The sequence below is a fragment of the Pleurodeles waltl genome, chromosome 6, assembly GCF_031143425.1.
Source record: "Pleurodeles waltl isolate 20211129_DDA chromosome 6, aPleWal1.hap1.20221129, whole genome shotgun sequence".
In the NCBI taxonomy this organism is placed as follows: Eukaryota; Metazoa; Chordata; class Amphibia; order Caudata; family Salamandridae; genus Pleurodeles; species Pleurodeles waltl.
The window spans coordinates 238,011,356-238,029,138 of record NC_090445.1 but is presented as its reverse complement, the minus strand read 5'-3'; the positions used below and the strand labels follow the sequence as shown (position 1 = coordinate 238,029,138).

General features: G+C 44.4%; 1 protein-coding gene across 3 annotated transcripts in view; it reads right to left on the bottom strand.

Annotated features, from left to right (window-relative positions):
• The window catches only part of TLK2 (tousled like kinase 2), a 948,113-nt gene that overhangs the window by 682,554 nt on the left and 247,776 nt on the right, over positions 1–17,783 (bottom strand). For all 3 annotated transcript variants that reach the window (XM_069237985.1, XM_069237987.1, XM_069237986.1), the window contains one exon: positions 9,408–9,500. In XM_069237985.1, coding sequence (XP_069094086.1) covers positions 9,408–9,500 — 93 coding nt within the window. The remainder of the gene's footprint in view (positions 1–9,407; positions 9,501–17,783) is intronic.

The following is a 17,783-nucleotide window of genomic DNA, read 5'->3' as shown; positions in this document are numbered from 1 at the left end:
AGCTACATGATAGCTTCAATAAAGATAGGGATGTTTGGTATCAAATATTTCGTGTTGGTGAATCCACACCACACTGATGTCAGTGTTGCATTTACCAATACATGCACCCAGAGGGCACCTTAGTGGTGCCCCCTGAAAACCTACCAGCTACTAGTGTGTCGACTGACTGGTCCTGACCAGTTCAGCCACCTTAGCCATGTTTCTGCCCCCCCCTCCAACCCACACCCGCAAGGAGAGAGCCAGTGCTCTCAGAGGCCTGACAAGAAAGCCTGCACTGGGCAGAGGTGTTGACACCTCTTCCAGGCAGGATGGACATTCTTCAAGCTTCAGAGACCTAGTCACCTTTGAAATGCAACCCTGGTCTCTTCAGGAGATGACCACCTCCCCTGTACTGACCATTTCTTTGTGGCAGGACAGGCAGGAAAATTGGTTAGATTAGGAGATTTGCCCACCTCATGCCAGTCCCACCCCTAAATTGGGCAAGCTGAAGGGGACACCATTTTTAAAATTCCTCCATCTTGTCTTGGGTGGAATTCGACCTCTAGGGTCACAGTTATGCCTACTTCCCAAAGGAATTGGTCATGAAGAGGGTGTAGTCACTCTAAAGGTGGGCAACCTCTTGCCTGTCACCTAGCACTCCCTGTAACGTCTCTAAACTGAGTATTTAGGGAGCACCCTTGAACCTAAGAACTCCGATCCTGACAACCTACAATGATCAAAGACACTGAAGAGTCTCACCAGTAGAAGAGGAGAAAAGAAGTAGCTGACCCGATTCCAACCCTGTCGGCCTGTCTGGAACACTCAATGGACTCTGCACCAAAAGACTGCTTGTCCTGGAGCTGAGCCTCCAGAACCAGAGAGGACTGCCTGCCTTCAAAAAAAGACTTAAATCTCCTGAGAGCAGCAGACCTTGCTCCCTAACTAACTGTAAAGAAATAACTCTGCAGCCTCCAGAACCGCAAAGACCCGACACCTGAAGCCACCACTGCACCCGCTATCACTGAACAGAATGGGGTTGGAGCTCCAGTGCTAACAAGGTTCCCCAGCTCCCTAGAGTCCGAGCCCATTGTGGTTTCATCCCTCCTGGAAGCCTCAAAGTTGCCTCTGCACTTAGACCCCCTATCCTGCAGCCTCTGTGGTGAAAGAAACCAGACATCTAAAGCAACAAATGCATCCGTCGCCTACGGCCCGAGCTTAAGTGGGTCCCTGGTGTCAACGACACCCCCTAGCTCTCCTGAGCTTGGGTCTGCTGTAGTTTCACCCCTCCTGGACTCCACAACAACACCTGTAACGTCAGACCACAGGACCCCTCAACCGCTGGTGCTCCCAGACACCCAAACCTGACACCACAGGACATCCCTGCATCTGTCACCCTTGGGTCCTGGAGAAGAGGACCAAAGATGCACCTACATCTCCGAGCATTCCACAGTTGTTACCAACCTGTTTTCCCTGACTGGCTTCCTAGCCAGAACCTGCAGCCTATTTCCACAAAGACCAATCCCTATTGAAATACACTGGGCACCCAATGCCATACTACACCTCTGCACCCAATCGCTCCAGTGCTGCCCGGAGTGACCTGTTGGTGTGGTCCTTGTCCAATACTTAGCTTAAGTGTCAGAGATTGGTCCTCTAAGCAGATGTAAAGTACATGTTTCCTGATCTTGTTTTCCTCTTATAGGTTAACATTGAAGAACTTAAAAATTGCACTCTTCCCACTTTTGCAAGAGAAAAGTATTCATGCTTCAAAACATGCTTACCTTGTAATTAAGTTTCTGATTTCAAACTAAATATAAAAAGAAGTGTCATTTTTCTAAATTGATCTCTGATTTATTAACTGAGTATATGTCTGATTTATTGCCTCTGTGAGTACAACAAATGCTCAATACTACCGTCTGATAAGCCTAGCTGCTCGCCCACACTACCTCAAAATACAGCGTTAGTACTATCTCCTTTTACCTCTGAAAACCAATTGGGGATCCAATGGACACTCTGCATGTAGAAATTATTTTTAGTGCACAACATAGCGAGCCAGATTCCTATGGTAAGGCTAAATGGTAAATTTCTGGTTAATAAGCCTAAATGACTTAAGGTTTTTAAATTGTCAGGATTTTACAAGAAAGGAGTCTGTGTTGTTAAAAACCTCACACCTAAGTGTTCAGTGCAGGTGGTGGAGCATGTCTGTGACTTTTGCATCTTGGTTGAAAGATGCCATTAAGTGCTATCAGTTGCTGCGCACAAGAACTGAAGCATGGTGTCAAAAAAATGACTGGTCGAAAATGGCACCACATCTAATGTGGAAAAGGTGCGTTTAGGTTTTCCTATACCCATCATCCATAGTTTAGAAATGACACTTTATTACCATACTAAACTGTTGTTTGACCTTATTTACCTGTTTGCCTTTGAAACTGCTAAGGTATTATAAAGTCCCGCTCAAAAAATAAACCTAACTTGACTTGGCTGCAAGGACACATAATGACAGACCGCTTTTCTTTTGATTACTTGGCCAGTGCCTAAGATCCTGTCAGCATGGTGCTGTGTTATTTAATATGCTCTTCTATTGCTCTTATGCAGCCAGATAAACCATCTGCCAATACTAAAATGTATTATAAAGTACACCAAGAAAGTGTTTCTGTATTCCGCCATACATATTTAATATAAAAAAAATACGAGGGTTATACTGCAAACATAAAAAATAACAAAAAATAAAAAAATTAGTTGATAAACAGACCGGAGTCTGGCTTCTTGTTTACTATACCTTGATTATCACCATAACTGCTGCATGTCTGTCATCACTAGTAAAAGGAAAAACATGCCTTTCTCTGCTGCTCCCCTTGCTTGTTTGCTGTGCTGCATTCTTGTATAGTAGGTAAAAGTAAGTGTCATTTCATGAATGGTGCTATTCTTTGACACCTTCATATCTGATTTCCTCAGTGGGAATACACATTTGATATAAGCGCATAGCTAAACACTTATACGGTCTAAAAGGCAAGACTTATTGGCTATGCCAATGCTTTTTTACAAAGATATCCGTGTTTCAAGTATAAAACATGTCTTCTCATCTCTTCGAGGTGTACCCCCATAGGTGTCAGCCACCAACTTCACAAATGCATTGTTGACTGTCAGGTCATAAAAAGATATGTATTCATAACTACTTTTGGAGAATTGTCATCAAGGTCTTGCCAGACTTCCTCCTGTGGCTCTTGTTCTCCGAATAGAATAGTTTCTCAAACTTCACAGTCCAAGAACTTTTCCTGCTCCTCTTCAATATGCACGTGTGACTCCAGAAGATTCACTCTGCAAAACACTCCATTTTACCATGTTTATGCACAAAGGGCTGCTAGTTTGTCCATCTTCTTATATAACCCACACACGTCTTAGGTACAACATTCTCCTGATAGAAACACCCATAATCTGGAAAGTAGCTACTAGAATATCAATCACTGTGTCCCCTACACCCTCGCTCCAACTATTAGCACTAGAACAAGCATCATGCGCGACTAAAACACACCAATTTCATCTCTCATGGTTAGTACACTTAATTCTATCTTAAAAAAATAAGTATATTTCTCTGGAATCACTACCCTGCTAAATTTTCTTGTAATGCAGTTGCAATGCTCTCTATTACCAACCATATATAAATGTACTCACATCAATAGATGTTTCCACAGCCTGCTACAGAGTGAACTCTCCCCGTTAATGCTATATAGAGAGGTTTACACCTATTAGATCTTTAATGTTGCCTTAGTACACACCTGCTGTCAGGCTTTACTGAGCATGTACCATTAAGTGTATCATATGTAATGTGTGTATATATATGTTTCTCTGTCCATTTTGACTTTATTAATGTTTTATTATGATAAATGTACAAAACAACTTTTCTTGTGCAATTCAGGTAAAATGTGCATCACACATAAGGATGCCTATAGGAGGTCTCTCTCTTCAGCTACATCTCACTTGTGGTTTACCCCACAATGTATGAGCCCACCCTCTACCTTTACTGAGATAAAGTAAAGGTTTTTCCAAAGGGAATCTTAATATGCTCTCTCTTCACATTCAACTTATGATTTATTTTAAAAAGTGCAGCGAGTATAGTACAGATAGTATAGTACACCGTACCACTATGACACACTGCAGTTAGGATGCTTCACTGTCATCCAAGCAAGTATGATCAGGGATCAATTAAGGTTGCAATATTAAACTTAATCTAAAATACACTGGTGAGTTGTACACTGGTAGTCTTTTATGTAAAGAAACTCATATCTACTATCTCCTCTCATAATTACCATAATCCCAACATAAGGTCCAGATCTAAGTGCCTTGCTATTTGACTCTACTGACAAGGCCTCTGAAAATACTACACTTCTTTGTCTTACCAACAAAAACCATGAAAATACTTTAAGCAAGATGCCAATACTAAACAATGAGAGACAATTATCGATGACCGGCACGATAGCCAATGATCCAGTTGAAGAAAGACTTCTCTTATGTTGCGCCAAGGATCTGTATACCCCAAGTACAGGAACTACAAATAGATTTGTGAATTTCATATAAGTCTTTATGATAATAGCAAAGATATGGTGCAGTCTACTACGAATACTGAACACAGTTTTAAACATCCTGAAAAATTTAAGTTGATTGTGATCATACCTCACCTCTCAACAATCTCTCCCCCGAAGCCTCTTCACCTCTCCATGCACCCAAACACTCCATCAGCTTACAACACTACAGCAATGCATCTGCTTGTGGTAGAGGAGCACTCAAAGTACCTCTCCCTCCTGCCAAAAACCCCATGATCAGTGTTTCCCAAACTGATTGTCAGTAGCAAGCAGATTTTTGGTGGGTTGCGTTAGTCCAAGCAATAAAGATACCTTTAAACATTGTATTTATCTTATCACATTTGCTGTGCTCCACAGACACGAGACAAAATGTCAGGCTAGATCTTTAACATGGGTAGAGGTGTTTACAAACTCCTCTCACTCCGTAAATTATGTGACAATCTTGCGGGGTTACTTGAAGTGTGAAAAACGGCTGTAAGATGTCTTCTTTAACATAAAACAAATTGTAAATACTTTTGAATTCAGCAATTAGGAAAACAAAACTGAAGCACATTTTTATGTAATTCTTAAGTATGATGCAAACAGATTTTAATGTGATCAAAACAAATTGAGACACTTTACTTGGTGATGCACAAATGATAAATATTCATTTAAAACCGATTTCCACACATTATGTGTGTACAATGAAAAGAAATGTTTTTAGTTAACCCTGTATGTATCTGTTCATGGCATGCAGTGCTGTAGATTCACATGCTGTGGACACTCCTGCCGTCTAGCTTTTGGCCCAGATGTGTGCAAGCTGTTTTTGTTTGAAGAAGTCTTTACAAGTCACAAGGTACGGTGACTCCACCTATTGATGGTAATGTCCATGGGCATCGCCCCATTGTTAAGATTATTTTCAGCACCAGAGGTGAGGATGGAGATAGAGCGTAGCAGTAACGAAATAGAGAAGACCATATAGAAGGAGTAAAGGAAGAAACACCAGCCACACCGAAAGTTTCCAGGGAGGAGGGTGGGCACGTGTGAATCTTTAGCACTACATGCCATCAACAAATGCTTACCAGGTAACATTTTCAGTTAGAGGCATGTTTGGCTGTCGAAACTCCAGCTGTGCATAGAATGTAAAGCAGTCCTGACCTAAGTGGTGGCAAGCCTGATAATGCTGCACAGGACTTAAAGTGTAGAGAGTACAGCCTGGTCAACATTAACTTGTTGGCATGCAAATACATCCACACAACAGTGCTGTGTGAAAGTGTGTTGTGTAAACCAGGTAGATGCTTTACAGATGTCAGCTACGAGAATGTTCCCTACGAAGACCATATAGAGATCCCTCTATTAAGGGTAGAGTGGGCTCTGGGGGTACAAGCAAAGGTCTCCTGGCTTATGCATAATATGTTTGGATACACTGTACTTTCCACCTGGATATAACCCGATGTGGAAAGAGCCCGCCCCTTGAGCGGTTCTGAGACGGCAACAAGGAGTTGAGACTTGCAAAAAGATTTTTTTTCTATCTACATAGCACATTAGGGATTGATTAACATCCAGAGTACAGAGAGCTCGTTTTTCAACAAAGTCATGTTGGGAGAAGAAAAGTGGGAGCTCTGTGGACTGGTTAAGGTGGAAGGGAGAGACCACTCTAGGAAGGAACGTAGGGTTGGTACAGAGAACAACCCAAACCCTGTGGACCTCAATGAAAGTTTCTTCCAACTTGAAGCTTGGAGCTCACTGACACACCTGAGAGAGTTGTTTGTGTCAAGAAAGGTCACCTTCCAGGAGGAGAACTGAAGGAGACACAAATGGAGGAGCTCAAAGGGAGCACACAAACGTCTGGTGAGAAAGATATTGAAATTCCAAATGGGGGGTGTTTTGGGGAACGGACCCATGGAGGAATGACTCTTTTCAGACTCTCTATAAAAAACACTTATTACAGGGATTCTGAAGAGGGATATGTGTTTTCTATTTTGCAGGTAGGCAGCCACAGTGGATAAGTGGAGACTGAAGGAATGCAAGTGTGGGAAGTAGCAGACAATATCCGAGACACTGGTTGCCAAGGGTCAATGTGTTGTGAGACACAGTAGTTGGCAAAACACTTTCACCTTGCAGTGTAGAAGGCAAAAGAGGTGGGCCTGTGTGTTTCCTCAAGAAGTTTCATGCATTCCTGAGGAAGGCTAAGATATAAAAACTCTAAGACATTGGGAGCCAAATCGCAAGGTTGAGCGTTTTGGGGTCGGATTGCCTGAATTCGCCAAGGTTCCCAGTGAGAAGGTCCAGTTTGTTGGGAAGCCTCTTGTACGGACCAGAGAGATCAAAGAGTGGTGAACCAGGGCTGTCTGGCCCAGGTGGGAGCCACCATGATGACGACAACGAGACAGTAAACTTCTTCAGGACTGCAATACATTATAAAACATAAAATACATATATAATAATGACATAAAACAATATTACCCATCTTATAAAACCCAACATCCAGTGAAAAAGTCTTATAGCCATACAAAATCCCAAATACAAAATTACAAAGATAAAAGCTAGATTAAAAAGACAATCATTTACGTTATGCCATTCGTGGACTTGTTGCAGCATTCTGCTGAGGAGGTCTGTAACGTCACTGTCCACCACCACAAGGTACTCTGCCAACATATGGACTCTGTGGTTAAGTGCTCATCATCAAACGCACTGGGCTAAAGCCAACAGTTGGGGACAGTGAGTGCCACCTTGCGTCTGTAGTTACTACATTGCTGTCACATTGTCTGTCCTGATGAAGACCACTTTGCCCATGAGGTGGCCCTGGAAAGCCTTCAGCACTAGGTAGCTGATGTAGTGACCCCAGAGTCTGGATTCACATTGTCTTTATACAATGAGATCCTGTGAATGCACCCCTCACCCTGTGAGGGAAGCATCCATTGTAATGCTAATCTGCAGAATAAGTTAGAGAAAGGGCCACCCTTGCAACAGGTTGTTGGTGTTCCACCACTGTAGAGAGGAATAAGTGCGGCTCCCAATCAGCACTAGATCTTCCCAGTGACACTCCGCTTGAGACCATTGCTTGCAAATGGCACATGTGTAAGTGGGCATGAGGGGCTACAGAAATGCAGGAAGCCATCATGCCAAAAAGGCACATGACTGTTCTGACTGTAACCTAATGATGTGGATGAAATAAAGAAGCAACACTTAGAAGGACTTCACCCTTGTCAGGATGGGGTAGGTCCTGCCAACCACTGAGTTGAGGAACGCTCCTAGATAGGACTGGATCTGAAGAGGCTGGAGGTGGGGCTTTGTGGCATTGATGGTGAACCCCAGGTTGCGTAAAAGGTTTATTGTAGCCTGAGTGTGTGCGAGACACAGCTGCTGTGTGGCGCTCTTGATCAGCCAATCTTCCAGGTGTGGGAACACATGGATGCCATAGCGCTGGAGATGTGCGGTTACCATGGATGGGCGTGGGGTCCGAAGTAGGTTTTCAGTGCTGACCATGAACAGGTTATAGTGGTAGACCAGAAGCCAGGCTCTAGGCATCAATGCTGGATGCTTGGCCCCTGAGTGGAGGCTGCTCGAAGTGCGACGAGGGTTGAGGGGGTAGGGGAAAGGAAGGATTGTACTCACAACTAGTTGAGTAGGTGGCTAGTCTTGGATCTCCAGGTCTGAGCTGAAATAAGGGTTAAGTAATCGTGCTCAGGAGAGAGGTAGATGTTACAGACTTGGTGGAGATCATCCCAGGGTATTTGGCATGACACAGAGGACAGTATCATAACGGTGTCCGTTCCATCACAATCAAGACATGCCTCTAATGGAGGCCCCAACCCAATTGGGATGTCAAAGTCGTCCCAATTCCTGACCCAAAGAAAACAATCTAACCATGGAACCGATACCCATGCATATACCACCAACAGGTGGCGTCACCGTACCTTATGACTTGAAGACTTATTTGAGGAAAAACAACATGCACGCATCAGGGCCCAACACTAGATGGCAGGAGCACGCAGAACATGTGTCTACAGATCCACAGACCTCAAACATAGATTTATTATTAAATGTGCATGTCTGAGCAAATTTAGAGGCCATTTCAATAGAAAATATGCTGGTTGTAAATGACACTGCACTACCAAACAATGCTTTAGTTACATTCAAAAAAACATGCCCGCCTAATGGCTATTAAAGCTAGGTTGTCATAAAAGCTTGTCATTCTAAAAATTGGGTCATGGTTCTAAAAGGTTTGGGAAGCACTGTTCTATAAAGTTTGATGTCCGCTTCTGTTTTAAGCTGTATTGTTACAGCATTCACTGGATGGTCTTTTAAGCATTACAGCTATATCATCTTATGGGGTACTGTGTAAGCATTTTTACACACCTTAAAGCTGTATGTTTTTGTGGTTTTTTTTGTGTTGCTGAGTTACATTTAAGAAAAATTTGAATAAACTTGCCTCTTTATCCTTAATACAAATTACATTTTCCGTTTGAGTAGTTACAAAACATTTCCATTTAGAAAAGTTACTTCTTATTCCGTGACACTTTCTTGGTAAGAACAATTGATTGTGATCAAAGAACTTTACAATATCCTACGTATTATTGAGTATGAGACCTGATTTTATTAGCGATATCATGTGCCTTTTCAATATTAGGCCCCCACAACAGAATATGCCCAATATATGCAGTATGCTTATTCTAAAATCACATCAGAAAAGAAGAGACATCAAAGCTCAACTACAGAATTGCTCAGCAGTAATCACCAGCAACCCATTCTATTACAATGAAAAGTTAATGCCCAAACAGGTTTAAAGTAACATTCCAAGCACTACTTCAGCTTGTTTTGAACAGAGTGTTATTGTTAAAACTTTGCTAATGAAAAAAAACTCCTTACCCGTAATAAATCATCTATCCTTCCTTCCTTCTTCTCCAGGTCAGAGTTTTTGCTGTTTTCTAAAGCACATATTTTGTCCATAGTGAGGTCGGACTGCAGAGAGAAGAAAACCGAAGAATAAGTTTTACATGCAAGAACAAGCATACATTAATCTACTTCTAATCAGATCAGAGAGTGTACTGCACTTTTAGAAGTTTTACTTTGCAGACCACTGTTCAAGCAGCATTTGTGGATTAGTTGTAGTTCTGCTACACAAAAGGTATTTACGTATTAGAACCAGAAATCTTTATGTCTAACCCTTGTATTCTATCAACAATATTCTGTCTGAACCTATTGACAGTATATTACATTTTTTACATTTGAAAATGTATTCAAATAACAAAAACACCTATAAAGGGCAACAATTTCTGGGTATTGGCTTTTCCTTCTTAAAAGGCATTTGTGTAGCCAAATCAGCAAAAACTATATTCCTCTGAAACAAGTATTGGAAAACCAATGATTCTCACCTATAGGATGCATGTGAAGTCTGGCATGAGGAACTATGACAATGCAAAAAGTCATCAAGCCCAACACACACAGAACGGTCCTGACTGAGTGTTGAAGTTGGCACTGCTGTAAAATGCTGGCTTTGATGAGCCAGTCATCGAGGTAGAGAAATTCGTGAAAATTCTGTCTTCTCAGATCTGCTGGAACTACTGCCAAGCACTTTGTGAATACCCTGGAAGCGTCAGTGACTCCGAAGGGAAGGACCTTGAATTGATTATGTTTGCATGCAATTACTTATCTTAAATACTTTCAACGACTGGGGTGAATTAGTATGTGAAAATAGGTATCCTTTAGATCCAGAGCTGTCATAAAATCACCTTACTGTAGGAGCGGGATGACAACCTGAAGGGTGACCATGTGGAAGTGTTCTCAAAGGATGTATTTGGTTAGAGGCCTGAGGTCCAATGTGGGTTTAAGAGGGCCGTCCTTTTTGGGAATCAGGAAATAATGGGTATATACGCCTAAATCTTGATATTGTGGTGGAACAGGCTCTATGGCCCCTTTGAGTAGAAGGGCATGGACCTCTTGTTTGAGGAGAGTTAAATGTTCCTGTGATAGTTTGTGAGTACAAGGGGAATATTGGGGAGAGTGGTGATGAGTTCCAAACAAGAACCATGGTAGATAATGGCAAGGATCCATTGGTCCATGGTGATGGTGTCCCAGGTGGAGTAGAATTGTTGAAGTCTTACCCAGACAGATGTTAGATGATTGGGGTGAAGGTGTAGGTAGTTACTGCTTGGCAGTGGAGGAGGATTCGTGTGTAGCAGTGGTCTTCCCTCTCTCTTTATTGGAAGACCCTCTGTAGAAGCTTCAGTAGCCTCTGGTGTATGTGGACTGAGGCTGTCTAGGGAGTGGGGTAGATGCCTCTGAGGTAGATGTCTTATATGACCCCCTGAACCCACTGCAGTGAAAGGAACCCCGTTGTGTAGTGGCCTGAAGGGCAGCCATAGCATATGCAGCGTTGGTGCCCTTTTTTAGCTTCTATAGCGTGATGCCTACCTGCGGCCCAAACAGATGATGTAGGAAGTTGGCTCTGCATATCCTATCTCAAAGAGAGAAATAGTGTGCACAGAGTCCAAGGGTTCCCCCTAGAGGTTGATAGTGGCAAAATTAGATAATACTAATGCTCTAATTTGTGGTAGTATGGTTGAGCAGTAGGCTTATCAGAGGGTAGTGTTCAGCATTTGTTGTACACACACAGCCAATAAATGAGGAACACACACTCAAAGACTTAACTCCAAGGAAATAGGCTTTTTATAGAAAATATATATTTTCTTCATTTATTTTAGAACCACAAGATTCAAGATAAGTACATAAAATGCAAGGTACTTCACACAGGTCAAGTCCGGAACTTTGATTTAAAACAGCAGTACACACAGTTTTGGTTAAAATGGCAAGAAGCTATTTTAAAAGTGGACACAGTGCAAAAATCAACAGTTCCTGGGGGAGGAAAGTTTGGTTAGTTTACACAGTCAGTGTCATGGGCATAGGCAGCCCACAGTTGGGGGTTCAAGGAAATCCCAAAGTCACCGCACCAGCAACACAGGGCCGGTCAGCTGCAGAGGTCAAAGGAGGGCAAAAAAATACATAGGCGCCTATGAAGAACAGGGGTGTTCCGATCCTAGTCTGCTTAAAGGTAAGTACCTGCATCCTCAGGGAGTAGACAAAGGGGGTTTTGTAGAGCACTGGGGTGTAAACACACCCTCAGCGGCACAGGGCAACCTGGTGCAGTAGGCATCGGGTTTGCTATTGAAAACAGTGGAGGGACTCGGGGTCACTTAGGTGATGCAGGCAGGGCACAGGGGGTTTCTCGGGCCGCCTGTTGGTCACTCCTGCACTGGTAGGTGGTTCCTCTCGGTCCTGGACGCTGCAGGTGTAGTGCTTCGTCCAGGCGTAGGGTTCCTTCATTACCAGGCAGTCGCAGTCAGGGGGACCCTCTGGATCCTCTCTGCAGGCGTCACTGTGGGGGTGCAGGCAGGTCGACTCAGGGTGTCCACGTCATTGGAGTCCAATCTGCGGTGTTGGCTTCTCCAAACTCGAGTCGGGGCATAGGGTGCAGAGTGTGAAGTCTCACACTTCCAGCGGGAAATGAGAGTTCTTTAAAAGTTGCTTCAAAGTTGCAAAGTTGTTGCAGTTTCTGAACAGTGCCGCTGTTCTCTGGAGTTTCTTGGTCCTTTAGGTGCAGGGCAGTCCCCAGAGTCCTCAGAGGTTGCTGGTCCCGTCGGGTGCATCGCTGTGCAGGTTCTTTGAGTCTGGAGGCAGGCCAGTAGGGCTGGGGACAAGTCAGCTGTGGTCTCAGTCGTCTCTGCGGGGCTTTCAGGTCAGCAGTCCTTCTTCTTGTTGTAGGTTGCAGGAATCTGATTTCCTGGGTTCAGGGTCGCCCCTAAATACTAAATTTAGGGGTGTGTTTAGGTCTGGAGGGCAGTAGCCAATTTTCTAATTATCTCCTCCTGCCTTGCCGCCAAAAGATGCCCTCTGGGTGTATTTTACAATAAATCCCACACTGGCATCAGTGTGCATTTATTGTGCTGAGAAGTTTGTTACCAAACTTCCCAGATATCAGTGTACTCATTATGGAACTGTGGAGTTCGTAATTGACAGACTTCCAGACCATATACTCTTTATGGCTACCCTGCACGTACAATGTCTAAGGTTTTGCTTAGACACTGTAGAGGCATAGTGCTCATGCAACTATGCCCTCGCCCATGGTATAGTGCACCCTGCCTTAGGGTTGAAAGGCCTGCTAGAGGGGTGACTTACCTATGCCACAGGCAGTGGGAAGTGGGCATGGCACTCTGAGGGGAGTGCTATGTCGACTTACTCTTTTTCTCCCCACCAGCACACACAAGCTGTGAGGCAGTGTGCATGTGCTGAGTGAGGGGTCCCCAGGGTGGCATAATACATGCTGCAGCCCTTAAAGACCTTCCCTGGTCATAGGGCCCTTGGTACCAGGGGTACCATCTACAAGAGACTTATCTGTGTGCCAGGGCTGTGTCAATGGTGGGAACAAAGGTACAGTTTAGGGAACGAATACTGGTGCTGGGACCTGGTTAGTGGGGTCCCCGCACACTTGCAATCATCACTGGCATCAACAAAAGGCAAAAGGTTAGGGTGTATCCATGCTAAGGAAGGCATTTCCTTACCCCTCCCAAAACGAAAGAGGACGAGACTAACCTTTCCCAAGAGAGTCTTCATTTTCTAAGTGGAAGAACCAGGAATGGCCATCAGCATTGACATGGACAGTCCCAGGTCTGTGTACCATTACAAAGTCCATTCCCTGTAGGGATATGAACCACCTCAACAGTTTTGGGTTTTCTCCTTTCATTTGCATCAGCTATCTGAGAGGTCTGTGGTCAGCTTGAACTGTGAAGTGAGTACCAAAAGGTTATGGTCTCAACTTCAAGGACCAAACCACAGCAAAGGCCTCCCTCTCAATGACACTTCAACACTTCTCCCTGGGGAGTAACCTCCTGCTAATAAAAGTAACAGGCTGGTCAAGGACATCTTCATTTGTTTGGGACATGACTGCTCCTATCCCATGCTCAGAGGCCTCAGTCTGCACTATGAACTGCTTTGAATAATCTGGAGCTTTCAAAACCGGTGCTGTACACATAGCTTGCTTTAAGGTGTCAAAGGCCTTTTGACAGTCCAAGGTCCAATTAACTTTTCTGGGCATTTTCTTAGAGGTCAGTTCTGTAAGGGGTGTCACTATTGATCCATATCCCTTCACAAACCTCTTATAGTACCTAGTCAAGCCAAGGAATGCCCTGACTTGAGTCTGGGTTTTTGGAGCTTCCCAGTCCAGAATAGTCTGGATCTTCATTTGCCAGTACCCTGCTCTCAAGTCAAAGGTACTTAAGAACTTGGCTGCACCTAATTTGTCAATGAGCTAATCTGCCCTTGGGATCGGGTGAGCATCTGTCTTGGTGACAGAGTTGAGCCCTCTGTAGTCCACACAAAACCTCACCTCGCTCTTCCCATCTTTGGTGTGAGGTTTGGGGACCAAGACCACTGAGCTAGCCCAGGGACTGTCAGAGTGCTCAATCACTCCCAACTCCAGCATCTTGTGGACTTCCACCTTGATGCTTTCTTTGACTTGATCAGACTGTCTGAATATTTTATTCTTGAAAGGCATACTGACTCCTGTGTCCACATCATGGGTACACAGGTGTGTCTAACCAGGGGTCAAGGAAAAGATCTCCGCAAACTGCTGGAGGACCATCCTGCAGTCAGCATGCTGTTGGCCAGGGAGGGTGTCTGAATGGACAACTCCATCGACTGAGCCATCTTTAGGGTCAGTGGAGAGGAGATCGGGGAGAGGTTCACTCTCAGCTTCCTGGTCCTCATCTGTAACCATTAACATATTTACATCTGCCCTGTCATGATAGAGCTTAAGGCGATTAACATGGATCACCCTCTTCGGGGTCCTGCTAGTCCCAGGACCACCAGGTAGGTGACCTGACTTTTTCTCTAGCACTGGGTAAGGGCCGCTCCATTTGTCCTGACTTGCCCTGGGAGCCACAGGCTCTAGATCCCAGACTTTCTGCCCTGGCTGAAACTCAACCATAGCAGCCTTTTGGTCATACCACAACATCTGGAGTTGTTGGCTGGCCTCAAGGTTTTTGCTTGCATTTTCCATGTACTCGGTCATCCTTGAACGTAGAATAGTACATAGTCCAAAACATCTTGTTTAGGCTCATGGAGACGCATCTCCCAGCCTTCTTTTACAAGTGCTAGTGGTCCCCTGACAGGATGGCCCAACAGAAGCTAAAATGAGGGAACCCTACTCCCTCCTGTGGCACCTCTCTGTAGGCGAAAAGCAGGCATGGCAAGGGGACATCCCATCTCCGTTTGAGTTTTTCAGGGAGCCCCATGATCATGTCCTTCAATGTCTTGTTAAACCTTTCTACAAGACCACTGGTTTGTGGATGGTATGGTGTGATGAATTTGTAAGTCATCCCACACTCATTCCACATGTGCTTTAGGTAAGCTGACAAGAAGTTGGTGCCTCTGTCAGAAACCATCTCCTTAGGAAATCCCACTCTGGTAAAAATACCAATGAGTGCTTTAGCTACTGCAGGAGCAGTAGTGAATCTAAAGGGAATTGCTACAAGGTACCTGGTAGCATGATCCACTACTACCAGAATATATTGGTTCCCTGATGCTGTAGGAGGTTCCAGTGGACCCACTATGTCCACTTCCACTCTCTCAAAGAGGACCCCCACCACTGAAAGTGGAATGAGGGGGGCTTTGGATCGCCACCTGTCTTACCACTGGCTTGACTGAGGAGCTGCAAAACTCCTTAATCTTCTGGGACATATTGGGCCAATGGAAATGGTTGACTAATCTCTTCCACGTTTTGGTTTGTCCCAAATGCACAGCAAGGGGAATGGCATGGGCTAAGGTCAGAATGCACTCCCTAAACACATGAGGCACTACCACTCTCTTAGTGGCACCAGGTTTGGGATCTCTTCCCTCAGTGTAAAGGAGTCCATCTTCCCAATAGACTCTGTGGGTTCCACTGACAGTTCCTTTTTCTTGCTCAGCTGCTTGAGGTCTTAGGCCTTCAAGAGAGGGACAACTCTTTTGTCCCTTACAAAGCTTAACCATTGAGGGTCCCACTGGGCCCAAGAGCTCAACCCAATAAGGCTCCAGCTCCATGGACTCAGTTCCCTTAGGGGATAGAACATCTTCGAGGGAAGAGAGGTTCTGTTTCTTTTTCTTAGTTGAAGCTGGTTCCCCAGTCTTCTTTCCTTTTCTCTTGGAAGGTTGGGCCATTAATCCAGACTCCAACACTTCTTTTTCACCCTGAGGCCTGCTCTGTGCCCTTGTCTTGACACACACCAGTTCAGGGATACCTAGCATGGCTCTTGAGCTCTACCTCAGCCCATGCTGAGGACTCCAGACCATTCCCTAGCAGACATTCTACTGGAATTGCAGAGGATACTACCACCTCTTTCAGGCAAGTGACACCTCCCCATTCTAAAGTTACCATTGCCATGGGATTGACTTTAGTTTGATTGTCAGCATTTGTGACTGGATATGTCTGTCCAGCCAGGTACTGCCCTGGGAAAACCAGTTTATCGGTCAACATAATGACACTGGCACCTGTATCCCTCAGGGCTTCTACTCTAGTTCCATTGTTAAGAGCTGCTGCCTGTATTTTTGCATGTTAGGCGGCACAGCAGCAAGTGTGGCTAAATCCACCCCACCCTCAGACCCTAATGTAGCTTCAGTGTGAACCCTGATTTGCTCTGGGCACACTGTTGATCCCACCTGGAGACTGGCTATTCCAGTACTAACTGGAGTAGTATATGTCATGGGACTTTTCTTTGGACAGGCCTGGTCTCCAGTTTGGTGTCCATGCTGTCTACAGTTTTGAAACCAGGCTTTCTTGGGTTCACGGTTTTTACCCTTATACCAATTTGTGGACTGTGAAGAGGCTCGGGCCCACCCTCCTGAGCAGGTTCTTGGGGCCCTGTAGAAGACTCTTTACCTTTGTCCTTGGATGTCTCACCACCCTTCTCCTGGGGAGGCTTTGTGACCCCTTTCTTTTGGTCACCCCCGTGGAAGTCTTGGTCACCATAGTCTTGACCCAGTGGTCTGCCTTCTTTCCCAATTCTTGGGGAGAAATAGGACCTAGGTCTACCAAATATTGATGTAGTTTGTCATTCAAGGAATTACTTAACAGATTTTCTTTCATAAATAAATTATACAGCCCATCATAATCATTTACACCACTGCCAGTTATCCAACCATCCAGTGTTTTGACTGAGAAGTCAACAAAATCAACCCAGGTCTGCCTCAAGGATGTTTGAGCCCCCCTGAACCTAATTCTGTACTACTCAGTTGAGAATCCAAATCCCTCAATCAGGGTAGCCTTCATGAGGTCATAAGATTCTGCATCTTTATCAGAGAGTGGGAGGAGTCTATTGTTACACTTGCCAGTGAACATTTCCCAAAAGAGAGCACCCAAGTGAGATCTGATTACTTTTCTGGTTGCACAAGCCCTCTCAAAAGCTGTGAACCATTTGGTGATATCATCTTCTTCATATTTAGTTACAATCCCTTTGGGGATTTTTAGGATGTCAGTATTCTCTCTGACCCTATTTAAGTTACTGCTACCATTGATGGGACTTAAACCCATCTCTTTTCTTTCCCTTTCTATGGCTAGGATCTGCTTCTCCAAAGCCCACCTCTTGGCCATCCTGGCTAACAGGATGTCCTCTTCATTGAGGCTATCCTCAATGATTCCAGAGTTACCGGACTCCCCTGTGGAAGAACCAGGGTCTCTGACTATTATTTGTGGAGTCAGGGTTTTGGGAACCCTGTTCTCCCTAGTTAGGACAGGAGGGGGGAGTTCTTTCTCCTGTTCACTAATTTCCCCATCTGAAGGAGTATCTTCCAAATCAGAGGAGTGGTCCCTCCTGAACTCTGCCAAAAGCTCCTGGAGCTTTACTTTGGTACGGTTGGACCCACCTTTTTAGCTTACAGTGAGACCTTAACACTGATATCCCTAGATGCAGGTAGGGGGTGAGGTTCAGTTCCACCACCATTTCATCTGTGCCAGACACGGTCACTCTAAAAGCTGGGATAACTTTTTAAGAATCTAAAAACTACTTCTAGAACTTAAATCCAAACGTTTACAAACTTTTAAACTCTAAAAGAAATGCTAGCAGGGACTTACACAAGGCCCTAGCAGGACTTTTAAAAAATTAGAAAAATAGTCAAATTGCAAAAATCAATTTATAAAAACAATTTTTGGAATTTAGTTGTGTGATCAGGTATTGGTTGAGTAGTCCAGCAAATGCAAAGTCTTAGACCGCACTG